The 14,986-nt window shown below is 44.3% G+C and overlaps 1 protein-coding gene across 1 annotated transcript; it reads right to left on the minus strand.

Annotated features, from left to right (window-relative positions):
• Nucleotides 1-6,830: 6,830 nt before the first annotated feature.
• Nucleotides 6,831-14,578, minus strand: TENT5A (terminal nucleotidyltransferase 5A). Its single transcript, XM_086926549.1, has 3 exons — nucleotides 14,473-14,578; nucleotides 13,414-13,938; nucleotides 6,831-10,795 (listed from the first exon to the last, which is right to left on the minus strand). Exons 2-3 carry the CDS (start codon nucleotides 13,858-13,860, stop codon nucleotides 10,016-10,018), a joined length of 1,227 nt encoding a protein of 408 aa, XP_086782675.1. The 5' UTR covers nucleotides 13,861-13,938; nucleotides 14,473-14,578; the 3' UTR covers nucleotides 6,831-10,015.
• Nucleotides 14,579-14,986: the final 408 nt, after the last annotated feature.

The raw sequence follows: 14,986 nt of genomic DNA on the forward strand, positions 1-14,986 counted from the left end.
ATTTAATAATTCATTTACATGAACAATATTGTATATATTATTTTTTTATGATTGAAAGTTTTACTTTGGTTTATATATCTTTTTAATTTATTTTGTGATAGGAAATTTGCTTTTGTCTTTATCTGTAGTGATTTTTTTTATTTAACATATATATACATATTGTTATTTTGCTTTGTATTAAAAGGATGTTTTGTTGTTGCTTAGAAATTATAATGGCATATCTAACTTGTCCAAAGTACAACCTTTCTCCTACTGTTTCTAAGATTGAAGTAGGAATATTAAATCTAACTGTATAAAAGTCCAACACTTTCCCTGATTATTCTTACGTTGGGGTAGGAATAGTAAATCCAACCCCTTCAAAGTGCAACAGTGTTAGACTTGTCATTCTTAGGGTGATCTTTCCTGAAATTGTTTGCCTGCTTACCTCCTGTTTTTGTTGATTCTTTTTGTTGTCCTTAGGACTCTGAGCACTTTACCACTGCTGACCAGTGTTAAAGTATGTGTGCTTCTCCCCTTAACATGGCAACATTGATGTATACACAATCGGCATCTTTAGTTTACTTATAAGTGCCTTCTAGAGTGGTATACTATACCCTCAGGGCCTGTAAATCAAATACTACTAGTGGGCCTGCAGCACTTATTGTGCCACCAACTTAGGTAGCACATTTAAACATGTCCCAGGGCCCCCATTGCAGCTTGAATGCAGCTTTAAACTGTTAATTAGATTATGCAATATAACATCCATGACACTCGTTAAACTCTCATTTTGTTCCATATAAGCTACGTCTACGGTAAGCCCTAGATAGGCCCTAGGTAGCCCACAGGGTTGGGTGCATTTTAATTACAAGGTTGGACATGCACTTTTCAGTTTTACATGTCCTGCTAGTGAAAAACTCCTAAACATGTTATCCTATAGGATAACATTGGGTTGCCATATTACATTTAATAAGTGGTAACTTTTCTTTGGGACCAGGCATGTAGTTCATGCTTGGTACCTATTAAATTGTACGGGCAAATTGTATTTAATGGTACAGTTAGATTTTACATTACATTTTGAAAATGCCACTTTTAGAAAATAAGTTGGCATTTTTTTGACTCTAGCCACTTGGTGCTTGCCGCCTCTCTTGGGTCACATGACTCGGTGTAACTGATATTTATACTTTGTGAATTCCACACAGACAATCACACATTAGAAGGATTAGGTTGCCTGAATGGGCCATCTGCTGGCAGGTTGGAGGGGCTGAAGCTACACACAGCCCCACTTGCAACTGGATAGGCTTTCCTATGCCTTCACACAAATGGATTGTCACCTCCACATTGTCTTTGCAGCCAGATTTGAGCCAGAGCAAGTGAGTCAGGAAATTCCAAGCACTTCAAAGAGAAATCCCTCTTCAAAGGAGTCACCAGGTATAACAATTGGACCCTCAGACCCACTCTTCACTTCACTTCTGGATCTGCTGAAGGACTCGCAGAGCACTGCCTGCTTCTGCGCCCTGCTGTGAACTCGGCAAGACTGCTTTGGCGTACCTGGAAGGACTGCTTGAGTGCCCGAAGCCTGGCTTAAACCCTCAGGGGCCAGCCCTGCTGTTTGAGCCCTGCATATTGACCTGAACCTCGGACTACCAGAGTGACTCCAATGGCTAGTTTGCTGGAATCCTTTTCAGAGACACAGGGACACAAATGTTCCCACCATATTGAAACCACACCTGGGCCCAGCCTCAGTGAGTCTTAAACCCCCACGTGATGTCCCAATAGTCTTGGATCCTTCGTTGTGGTGCTAAATGTGCCCAGATAGCAAAACTCAAAAACTTGGCATTTAGAACATTTTTGGCTTAAAACCGCTCATGAGAATGGGGGTATACCGAGAACGACCTGATCGTCATCCTCACAAGGTGCAGCAGCGAATCCTTTTCTGCGGTTCTTCGCCGAAGGAGTATCCAAGCTATTGGAACTGTCTTCAGCTACAGCCTCCTGCCTTATCACACTGGTGCTTTACGACTTCCAAAAAAGAAACTAATTCCAACGTATAAATCTTCTCTGCGGCATCAACCCAAGGCTCACAGACAATGATGATTCCTCCTCGGACACTGACTGCAGCCTTGCCCCACTGGACTTTACCTTCTCAAAACAATTTTCTTTAAACTTCTTATAAGTCTGGAGGTAATCACCAACAAGGTCCAATCCACTTCTTCCATCTGACTCATGCTCCATTGTGGGTGGCCATATTTTGCAACTTTGACCTGGTCTAGTTGGACTGGATGTCCGCGCTTGGCACCTTGCTATTTTAGGAGCTTGATTTCACTAAAAACTTTTAAAATACATACTTCTGTTCTACTAATTGGATTATTGTCACTTTGGTGTCAAATTATTTATTAAGGTTTACTATATTTTTTTGAATAGGTGTAGGATTTATCGTGCGATGTGTTTTCACTTTATTACTGTTTGTGTACTGCATAAATACTTTACACATTGCCCCAAATTAAAGCCTGACTGCCTTTTGTGCCAAGCTACCCAGGGTTAAACACAGGTTAATTTTGTGACTTTTTTTTTAATTCACCCTGCACAGGATTGCAGCTGTTGCACGACCAGGGCTCACATCCCAGTCAACCAACAGCCCAATTTCTCACAAACTATTTCCCTACTTTTGCTCACTGTGGAGTGGGAATAGTAAATCCAACCCCTCTGAAGACTAACACTTTACCTACTATTACTTAGGTTGGATTGGGAATAGTAAATTAAACACCTCCTATGTCCAACACTTTCCCTGCTTTTGTTTATATTGGAATGGGAAGTGGAAATGTAATGCCACCAAAATCCAACACTTTGCCTACTGTTGCCTAGGTTAGAGTGGGGATAGTAAATCTAATCTCTCCAAAGGTCAACATTTTCCTTGCTTTGCTTTCGTTGGAGAGGGAATAGTAAATATAATCTCTCCATACTCCAACACTTTCCCTATTGTTGTTAAGATTGGGAGTAAGAATAGTAAATATAAGCCCTACAAAGTCCAACACTTTCTCTACTATTGCTGATACCCTAACAAATATATTAGTTTGGTAATTTTACCTTTAAATGTAAATAGTAATATGTGTTTTTAGAATTGTTTAAATGTTTGTTGTCTATATATATATTGCATACCTAATAATTCCAACATTGTATTTGGTGACCGTATTTATGACACAATATTCTTGTGTCACAATCCTTTTGTCGACAATATTTTGTCACACAACATGTTTGCAGTAGTATGTGTGTATGTTGTACTTGTGCCAACTGTTGGCAGAGAAGTTATTGTTCTATTTTTCATTTATGCTAGGATTGTCATTTCTCTGGCTCCATTGATTTCTGCTTGCTTCCACTGCATTGAAAATGATTGCCAGATGTGGTGCTGGCTTAATTCAAGTCTGGTCTGGAGTAAATTTGAAACAGGCTACTGAAAAACAAAACCTTCATGAACTTCAAGAAAGCATTTCTGTGAGTCTCTACCTGAGCCGTCAACAAATCAATGAGGCTACTACACAGTTCCTGAACATGAGCATTAACTTGCCATCAGCTGTAAGGCTTGCCATCGAGAACTCAATGAACAGCACCAGAAGTGAAGGCTGGGGTGTAAACAGTCAATTCCCTCTATGGATACTAGGGCTTCCCGCTGTGGCTGTACTAAGTCTGTAACATTCTGTTCATTCCTGTGAGCGGCTTGATTAAAGCCATATAGGGACCCAAGTATTAAATTACCACTGGTGGGAGAACCAACAACACAAACTGTATGCATGTGACCTTGTGCAGTATGCCTCTTCTTGGACTGAAACTGAAGCAGTGTAATGAAGGTATCCTTGTTTCCCTCGTGCTCTACCTCGTTATCTTTGGGAAGCATCCTAGTATCTGAAGTCAGTCAAAGACTTTCAGGCCCGGAAACACTACCCTTGTGCTAACTTAGAACTGACTACCCTCCAGGCACCGTGGATGTCACAGCACAATCAGATCCATTCTCTGCCTTCCTCCTACACATGTACCTTGCAGACCTTGAAAAAGCTACTGGGTTTTGGCTTGGAGCGAGCCATCCTCTATATTGACTATTGGTTACCAAGAGCATGCAAAGGGCCGAAGAAAGTGATGATTCCGGTGCCTTGGTCTGGTTTATGTGAAGTAACGGATGCATACTCCTTTCCTGATCTACTATGCCTTCACAAGACAAATAAATGTAGTAATGAAGTGAAGGGCTGCTAAACAGGAAACAAAAGACACGTTTGAAAAATACCTGAGGTCATTGAATCCAAACTTTGCATGAAGAATAATGGCTCAAGAAGGTCTCCTTTTGATATAACGTGCCTAGTTGTGAAGTGCACCTTCACCATGGTGGTATTTTTTGCATGTTGCAGTCCGAAACTTGTTCTGATTTTAACCTAACAAGCATATGCCCCTGTGTTAAAAAACGAGTTTGTCTTCAAGTGTGTCAGTTAAGTAGTTACAAAATTTCCCATGCCCTTTATCATTTTTAAAACTTGGGAGCCACGTTCCCGTTCTGCCTGTTTTTGAGCTTTAGTCGACAGCTGATGCATGCTGGACGTTTTCCGCATCTTAATTGAAGAGCTAATGTGTGCTCATTCCCGACAGGCACTTACTTATCCAGGCTAAAAAGCCAGAATTACATGAAGACTCCACACAAAACGATGGCCCACTTGTCAGACATGTAGAAGTAATTTATCAACGAAAGAGGTAAGTGAAAAAGACAGGGAAGAGGAAGAGATACAAAATGATGGGCATTTCCTAAGGAAAACATGAGGCCACCATGAATCTTCAAAGTAATGCTCATTCGAAAATTATGCAATGTCCATGCTCAGGTCCTCTGCAAAGATTCCTTAACCATGAACGAAGACTGTTCTCCATTGCTCATCATCTATAGTGGGGTATTTCACATGCTCTTTGATGTGTATGTCTATCTAACATCCTTAAGCTGCTTTGCTACACAGCCATAATGGTGCAGATGCAACAAAAAACAGGCTCTCTGCATAACCCCCAGAACTGCCTCGCATCCAGAGGCAGACGGAAATAAAGTTCTCAAACTGAATGCCTGAAAGTCTGAAATCTTAGGGCCCCATTAGGATGGCGGGCGGATCGAAGGCCCGACAGGGGCGATCCACCCGCCATTCGTGCAGAAATGACCCCTCGCCACATTACAATGGCTGGGGGGTCCGCGGCGGACGGAAAGACTGTCTGCCGCTTTTCCGCCCGGTCGACATGTCGACCGGGTGGAAAAGGGTTCAATATGGTGGCGGTGTCTTTCAGACACCGTGAACCATATTAGTATGTGGGTTTTGAAATGCCTTTCCTTGGTGTCATTGCCGACACGGAAAGGCATACGGAGTCTGCTTGGGGGGCCCACTGTGGGCCCCCAGAGACTCTGGGGTGGGGGGTGCACATGGGGGTGTACCTATGGTACCCCACTGCAGTTCCATGCACAACATGGCAGGCACCGCGCAGTACCTGCCATGTTGTGCATGGACCTGCACAACAGGCCTTCCTGACATTGTGGCAGGTGGTGCTGAGTGCATCGCCTGCCACAATGTTAGGAATGCAGGATGCACCCTCCACTGTGACGGGCACATCCTAATGGCACCCAGGGGACACCCAATCTTATGTTGGGCAGTCCCATTTTATGACGGGAAGGCGGGCGGACAAAGTCCGCCCACCATCCTAATGTGCCCCTAAGTGTTGGAAATAAAACGGGAATGCTAGCAGGACACTCTCTGGCCAGACTCCTCATCAGAAGGTTACACATCTAGGCTTCGCTAGAGTACAAGAGCTTACGTTTAATGACCAAATAAGCAAAGGCAGTGGTACTTGCTTCAACACCTTGCTGCTTCTTAGTCTTCAATAGCTTGTGAGGACTGAGGACAAACCCAGTGGGCAAAAAAAAATATTTTTGCCTGAGGAAAAGCCACAAAATAAACACAAAAGGTGTGTATTGAGCAACTTCTTACGGGTCCCGAAGATTGAAAAAGGGAATATTTGGTGGCAAATCAATAGTGGAAAAAAAAAATTTGCCCCCAAAAGATTTGGAACTCCACTCACATCTTGCCATCAATAAGAGCCATAAGTGTTTCTATTTCGCCTCAAACTCAAGAAACATACCGGTAATCACTGTGTTTTATAAGACCAAAGATTATTCATCAATCAAAATCATACATAATTTTTACCATCATTACTGGCCTAATCTGCTTCAAAAATATTTTGCCAATGGACACACTTTTTTCCTTCACAAAAACAAGCAAATGTGTCACTGTTTGCAAGATGGGGATACTATCTTGCAAAGGGAAACGCGGCTACCAAAGAGCAAACAGGCGTGTGGGCATTCACTTCCGTTTGCAGAATGCCCCACTTTGAAATGCTGACAGCCTATGCTCAAGCAAGGAATTTACTGCTGGCAAATGCAGAATTCTGATTTTTCAAGCCTGAAACACAATCATTGTATCATTTGTTCAATGAGATCTGGTGGCCAAGATGAGCACCACATGAAGAATAAAGGACGCCTTTACACCTGGTGCAATCTGAAAAATTCAATTATTATTCAAAGTTGCATGGGCTAGTACTTAACTTTGCTGAAATTAGCAGGTGACAATTTAAAAGTGTGCTGCTGCTGCTGCTATACTTCTCATGCAGTCCTCAGTTAAGGGCTTACAGCTGGCTTGGAAATAATGCAGTTACCTCTCAACCCCTAATGGATACAACCAGAAAAATTCAGAAGAGTCAAGAAAAAAGGCTACCTAATAGTTGTTCCATAAAGTTGTCGCAAAACAAGAAAACATGTAACATATTAAAGGAAATGCACACAAGAGGAACAAAATAACGTTTTATTTACAAAACAATCCAAATATTGGACAATGTAAACAAAATTCACAATATGTTCCCTCGAGCACTTAATGCAAGTGCTGCAGTCTTTAGAACCTGTGCTGCGTCACACCCTGCCTGACCCAGAGAAAGCCGATAGTCAGTGCTCCTAAATGAAACCCTCCTGGGACCAGTCTGCTGCAACAAGACGCTTCAAAGAGACATTTTCTCTAGGAGGGAATGTAAACTGCCTAAGCTGCTTTCCTAATGCAGGTCTATGCACAAATCAAGCCAAGCTGCCCTTTTTTCTTTACTTTTTCCTCCACACGAATTACTGTGCCAGCAAGCTATAATTACAAGAGTTAAATGTTATGAAAACGTAATTTTCTGCACTGGAAAAAAAGCACAAAGAAAATAGAAAAAAGTTATATTTGTGAATAGGGACTGAATACGTGAACCCTGTATTTTTTATACTTATAGATTTAGCTTAACACGTTGTCTGTCTTTAAATTAGAGGGAGGCAAGATTTAGTTTTAAACTATGAAGAGCCATCGAACAGACAGACTTCAAAAAGTCATGGGCACTGAAATTTATAAACATGGCAATCCTGAATGCAAGAAGAACATGCAAAAAGCTCAAAAGGTTAAATAGGAAAGGTTAATATGGGCAGGTATCGCCTTTCAAAAACTAAGTGCAGAAAACTGGAAAATAAGTTTTAGTATGTAAAATTGGTTTGCTGTGGAATTTGCAAAACACTCCATTCGCACTGCGTGCCGCATGAAAAAATAGGAATTAAATGTTTATCTTTAATGGCCATACGCCAAAGCTATCTGTCGTTTTATTGTTGGTGATCCGTATTATTCAGGATTTTTTTTAGGAGTGGTAGCTTCCTGGTCTACCAGAACTTATACATTTTGTTAAAAGTTGTGGGGTTGGGGCTAGGGAGGCTTGTGGCACCTCTAATAGAGAAAGAACAACTATATTGAAATAATGAAAAGGGTAAATCATTCCTGTCACTCGAGTCATTCCTCAATTTAGGGAGCTTTGCTCGTTCTCGGCAAGTAACATGAGCATAGATGGTAGTCACTGGAACTGGGGAAACCAAGTAAAAGCATCTTAAAGTGATGCAAAAAAAATTCCAAAAAAATTCTGTCTATGTGCTGCTGCCTTAGAAGCTGCAGCTTTTTCGTTGATGGGTGACGCACAGCACACTGCAGTGAATAGTTGTGGTAGGAAAACATACCACATTACCAGCTGATCCCATTTCCCCAGCCCTCCCTTCTGCTTCCGTCAAAGATCTCTGATCAGCCAGAGGTCAGCCCTCTGCATTCTAACAAACACTTCTCAAGCCAGATCTGCAGCTGAAAGAGCGAGTGCCCTGGGAAAACAGCATTACCAGCTGAAGTATTCCACGGAGGAGCCCACTGGCTAGCCAGAAAGCAAACAGAGACCAAAGCAAGGCAAGGAGTCAAGGAGTTCTTGTGCAAACGGTACTAAATAGCAGTACCATGCTGGCCTTCACAGGTCCTGCGAGTAGGTCATAAGGTCTACAGAAAAATCAAACTAAAACAGTGTTGGTCTGGCCTCCTTCCTTGACAGTGTAGTAGGCTTTTATTGATAGAACACCAGTTGGAGGTGGGCATTGGCCCATAATGTGACTAATAAATAGAAAGGACATCAAATAAAATTACATATTTCTTAGGCGTTTTCAAGAAACAACCACTTGTAATTATATCATTTATGTCATGTAATTGTAGATTGTCCAGCCAGGTGCGGGAACATTTTATGAATTGCACATACGTATACAACGTGAAATGGGATGACAGTTGAGTGACATTTTGTATACTAGAAACGTAACGGTTTTTCAAGGGTTGCCTTGTGTACTTCCAAACTGCAAGCTCCACCTGGAAAAAATATCGGTGTGCATTGCAGGAAAGCAGAGCTCCTAGTAACCCTTCCAGAACGTAACGCTCAGCAGTGGTCCCGGACTTCTTTTAACCCATGCTCACATTACAGACCATGGAGGTAGTCACAACAATGGTGGGTAAAAATATATGAACGGCAGAACATTAAAGTGGAAAGCTTCAACTAGTGAAAAAGTATCCATAAATGTACTCTTGCATCCCAATTCGGCCTACAGGTGATGGAACTGCAAATCAACTACTGTGCTACAACATCCAGCTGAAAACTAAAACAAAACAGCATTGTAATGCTCCAAGTGCTACATTTTATCTAGACCATAACACGTCTATGTATACATATGTGCACATGATATATAAATATATACATGCTATACATACACATAGACAGTCGTACAAATAAGAGCATTTCAAAACAACATTAATTTAACAAATGCATTTATCAAAAAATAAGGCATTTCCTCCACCGTTTATTCACAGGTTTACGTTCTCCCCTTACCCCATAACAAAAAAAACGTGGTCATTATTACAAATTATTATCTCTTTACTTTCAAATTTATTCTAAAGGCAACAGGCACTTTAAATAGTATCTTTGTGTGCAAATTAATTGTTCTAAGTGAACTTCCTCAATTGGGTATCTTAAGGTTGAAATCTTTGGTCTTCGAGTGTAAAATAGGTTTTGCAGCCATTTCTCATTGCACATTCATTCGTTATTGTGAGGAAAAAAACATTTTCGAATAGAGAAACTAAATTCGATTTGCTGCTTCGGAATAACTATGTTATCCCTTATTCTTGAACAAACCTGTCTTGTTAAAGCTTTCCGCTCAAGCAATAATGTGATCATCACACTGGCCCTCTTTGAAGCTGCAAGCCCCACATCTATCTGATATGCTCTGTATAGCAACTCTCTTCCTCTGTGCCCTTGATAAACACAAGGATATGTATGGTTGGCCCCCTGTAACTCTCCAAACTGTCTGCAAGTAACGCCCATCCGAGCAATTACAGCAAGCCCGTAATTTAATCACACCGGGCCCTTGTTCCTTTCAGGAGGACACTCTTTTTTTGTGGCCTACCTCTACTGCTCTGGGTTGGATGCCAACTGGTTGTCTGCTTTTTTCAGACCAATCATGCATTTGAAAGAAAACAAATGCCTAAACCCAGCTTTGACAGCGTGAGCGGACTCTCACTGCACGGAAATCAGAACCAATTCTAGGGAAAGGGTCGCCCTCTTCCACTTCCCTTAGATCTCCTCACACAGTGCCTTGCAGCCATTCTTAATTGCAGGGCAACCAAGTAGAGTAGGTGTGTTGCTGGCAAGCATAGACGGGCTGGACTTGGGCAATGTAGTAATTGCTAAAGTTTGCGTCCGCAACATATGGGGCAGGCTGGTAGTAGCAAGTCACATTGGCCACGTTGGGAATAATGTTCTGCTCTGCCAAGACACGAATGGCTAACGTAGTGATTAGGTTTAGTGTTTGTCTCCTCTCGTGGCCCATCAGGCAGACAGTGCTTTCATTAACCACGCTGTGCAGGGTCATCAGATAGTCATACTTCCGGTCTTCCAATCCAACAAAGTGATTCTGTAAATAGGCCTCGAGCTTCCTCTGCTGTTCCCCAATGTCTGAAAAATCAATGAAAAACCTTGAGCACATGTACCTCTGCAGAGATTTCATCTCAGTCTCTGAAGCAGCAGTGAAGCCCCTCACCAAGAGATTGCAGTACTTGAGAAGCCCACCTCCTCTTATTTCCTCAGGGTTCCTAGTGTCGATGGTCTTGTTGCAGAGGTGGTCGAAGGCCTGCTGGAAATCCCCATAGACACTCTCACCAATGATGGTGGGATGGAACGGTTCAGTCATTGGGTTCTCTGAGCATTCGTAGAAAAGCAGGAGAGAGTCAAGCTTGATCTGAAAAGAATCAACACTGAACTCAAATTGCCTCCTCAAAGAGTCCACAAACTTTAACTCCACATTTTTCCCATGGTTATTGGACAAGGAAATGAGACTCCAACGATCTGAGTCATTGCAAACTTTCACCATCTTTTGAACGTAAGCTTCCTGCAATTGTAGAGAGAAAGAGAAAAAAATAGAATTATAAGTAGTGTCTTTATTTGAATCTCTAGGTCTTTATCTTTTCTCCTGTTTGCAGAAACCCAAACATTGTAGTCTATCACTCTTAGGCATGCTCGGATTTTGGCAGCAATCTCCTCCCCAGATGCAGGACCATATTTGATGCTGCTAATGGGTATCTGGCACCTCGAGTGGGGGCCACCTAGGCCAGTCTTAACACAGCATCAAACCATTAAGAACAGCTGGTAAAGTTAAATAGGCTGCCCTGCATTGTTTATAAAATCAAACCTAGGGGTTTTGCCAAAGCAGCAGGCACATTCACTTTGTATTACAGCAGCAGGGCAGCTTCTGCATGCATTGAAAAATCTCTTCAACTGCTAAAAAGGTAGTTGCAAGGGTCCCTAAGAATCATTTGTTTAATGAAAACCATAAGAGAGATTGACCTTTGTTGTCATAACAATAGATGTGTTTTTCCATAAAGTGAACCAATGTGTCTGAGAGTGCAAAAAAAAGAAAGTAAAATATTATTTGTATACACTGTGCATGTATGAAATATAGAAATTAGTGTTGAGTGCAGTGATCAGGTGTACTTTACAGAAACACGAGTCCCTCTTCTATTGCAATTGAACCACTTTGAAGGAGCGGATAGGTGTAGTCTCCTCATCGCTGATCCCAGATGTGGTTGATGGAGTCTCAAAGCAATGGCTGAAAGGGGCTTGCCCAAACAAGCCACTCACTGCCTCAAGGTGGAAAGAGTCTGCTAGATTTATATTGTACACAAGTGGTAATGATGACATAAAAATAAGACTGAGTGCCATGAAGGCTCAAAAGTAATCACTAGTCTTTTTGCCACTATATTAGGTTCTGCACATTATCCGTGTGTGGATGGATAGATTGGTCAGGCCGTGCCACGCTGCCTTTACATTTAATGGCACAAGTGATGCCTGGACTGCTGGGGGAGACATAGAAATGTGAGCGCATCTGACTTCAATCTCTCCAGGCAGAAGGCACGCAGATTCCTGCATCACTGAGTCACTTCTGCCGCCCTATATTAAACTCGGGAGGCAGATCCTATTTCAGGAAAGAAAAGATATGACGTTTCAACAAAGTGTCGAAAGCTCCTTACAGTAAGCGCATTATCCGCTTGCAGGGGGATTGGAAATACAACATATCGCAGGAAGGCAATAATGGAAAATGCTTTAACAGTACTGTGTCGTGCAACTGTGTAAATAAGTTTATATTCGACGTCACTGATCTGCTGTCGAATGAACGCAGAAGCGAAGATTGTCTCGTTCTGAGCGCGCACCAAGAATAATTACCTTCGTGGTGGGATGAGGGAGTGTTGGGGTGCAAGGATTCATCGGACCTTCTAGTATCGGTCCACGGTATAGCATTTTGTTCACCATCTCAATTTAGCGGGCCAACCCCCAGGTTGCGCTTACAGTCACTGACGAATTCCCAACATTGTTTACTGAAGGATGTATATTTGAAATGAGCGTACATTACAAAAAGTCAGGACTACCTCTGTAAGATTCAGAAGGAAACAAGCGTCTCCGTTTATTGCACAGCCCTCTCCAGCTTCCCTCACATACATCAGCACTGTAAACTCCTACGCAGCAGCTGTCTGAGGCCGTGCTGTGTACTGATGTGGAGAAGCGCACCACACAACGGGGGAGTGCACCGTCGAAGAAGTCTGGTGGGCACCGAGTTGTCAAACGTCTGATTAATTAAGGCCTTCGACGTCTCAAATATGTGCCTTGTCAGTCTGTGCGCGGGGGGGGGGGGGGGCTTACGGGTGGTATGCGGTGTGGTAAAAGTCCCTGTGGGGTGGGCTGCACTGCAAGGGCGAGCCAGTCAGGTGAGCGTAAACTGAAAGCAGGAGTGCGTGCACGCAGAGAGCGCTAGCTCCGCTACCTGACGTCCGCACACCACAACCCTGTGAGAGCAATCGATGTTGTAAAGGCTGTGCAGAGTAGACTAGAAGGCGGAACATCAGTCCTGCTTTACTAGGCGTATAACTATTAACTATGGGGTGGCTTTGGGGTCCATGAATGGATGTATATCTGGCAATGGTGAAGAGAGCTCCGACAACTGTGTGGCACGTCGGCTTAGCTTATAGGGAAACGGTTTCAAGGCCCGGCTCTGCCATAGAAAGGGAAGAAATGTTCGCAATGGATAGGTTTGCAATCCAGTTAATATCAGGCCATACAGTGATCGTGAGAGAAAACACTTTTTGGTGACTGGCTCTCCTGAGAGGGTGAGAATATGTTTACCGTCTGAATACGCATCTGTTTTGAAAACTAACTCTGCTGGCAGTTGGATAGGCTACTTCCGATTCAGGGTGGTAAAGTCTACGAAGTGTGGGTGCGCTGTGGAGGTTGGGGGGGGGGGCAAGCTGTACTACCCCTGAGCTGAGCACGGTTCTGAAGGCTTTCTGTTGACTTGTTGATATAATGGCAGGGAAGCGTGTCATTGTGAGGGCTGGCTCTGGCAAGTGAGAGGGACTGATGTGGTTAGGTGTTAGCTGGGAGGTCAGGCCTGCCGTCATTGATAGTGGGGACTAGCTGTGCTGTCTCAAAGACCTCAATGCTTGAGGCAGTCCTTACCTTGAGGGTGAGCGGCGTGATCTTGTCTTTGTTGACGCCCTCGGGTAGGAAGTCCAGGAGACAGTCCAGCACCACGTCCTTCACAGTCTGGAACTCGGCCTGGCCGCGGAGCTCCGCGCAGAAGATGAGGTCCAGGTCCTTGTAGCCCAGGCCGCTCTGCTGGTGCAGGACGTGGCTGGCCGCCGAGCCGTTCAGTCGCACATCTCGCACGTGGATGCCGCGGTCCTCCAGGCGCCGCCGCACCGCCCGCACGATCTGCCTTGGCTGCAGTTCTAGGGTGGGGAAGTTTCCTCGGCCATGGATGGGGATGGTCTCGGCCAAAATTTGGTCCAGTCGTTGCACCTGCTCCCAGCTCAGGACGTTACACTGCCCACCGTCGCAATCCTCGCACTCCGGGTCTTGCCCACCCTCCGCGGGGGCACTGCAGCTCTGTTCGTCATCAGCCATGCCGAGGAGCCCCAGCAGCTCCACCGGTGCACCGTTCAGTAGCTCCTCAATACTGGCAGCTGTAGAATCCTGCTGTTCCTAAAAAATAAAAGTGAACTGTCAGTGAGAGGATCACTTGAATAACTGGTACAGCCACCCTTTCATGCTCTACTCCTGCCCCCCTGCCCTCTCCTCCGCTCGTGCTGTGTCCACACTTCATGTGCACTGCATGCACCACCCTATACACTCTATGCCACGCTCACAACCGGTCAAACGAGCAACCACTGGGTTTTAGACGTCAGCGCGAAATGCTCTGGTTGCATGTTAGCAGCAACTTGCAGGACCTCCTACACCTAGGTGTGTGAACTAATATTACATGTGCGTTGTTCTCATGATATACAGTGGAACAATCTCCTTATCCCAAATGCATTGCACTCCTTGAGTGCGACGTCTAGTTTGCCCACTGCCATTAAAACGGCCTCAAAACGTCAAGTGAGATCCACGGGGCTCGCTCGGGAAGCATTATCATATAGTCAAGCGCGCAGCCAGCACTCCTCAATGAGGATGGAAAAGCGAGACTGAGGAACATCCCATTCCGCTACTGGCTGGCCTAATCTGAAACGCGCTCCTCACCTGGGTGCTTCTGCTGCTGGAGTTCAATAGTGCCAGTTGCTACTCTCCTGCGATGCCAGTAGCAGAGTCTGATGCCGTCGCCGCCGCCTCTCACTACTTTATATATGAGGTTTCCACTGCTCGACCGGGTCAGGCGTCACCACGCGCCGACACGCCCCCTCATCTACATGACCGCGCCCAGCTCGCCAACTCGGAATGCCCCGTCTGTGCCAGAGCGTCTCCCTACTGTGGTCACGCCCATCCCTGCGTTCAAGCTCAGCCGCTGCCTGAGCTTCCGGCACTGGTCTGGTGGGCTCTGCTGGGTTCCTCTGCTAGAGGAGCAGCAGCACGGAAACGAAGGCTCATGCAACTCAACTTGTCAGAATGGTACAGATGTGCTTCTAGTCGGCGTTTGAGCAAAAAAGGTATGAGGGATATTGGAAAGAACAACCGCTTATTAAAGGGGCTGAGTGGGACCTCCAGTCCTAGCCTGCTGACCAGATACGGCTATACATACTTAACTTTGAATTAGCAT

This window comes from Lissotriton vulgaris, chromosome 6 (genome assembly GCF_964263255.1).
Source record: "Lissotriton vulgaris chromosome 6, aLisVul1.2, whole genome shotgun sequence".
NCBI classification, from domain to species: Eukaryota; Metazoa; Chordata; class Amphibia; order Caudata; family Salamandridae; genus Lissotriton; species Lissotriton vulgaris.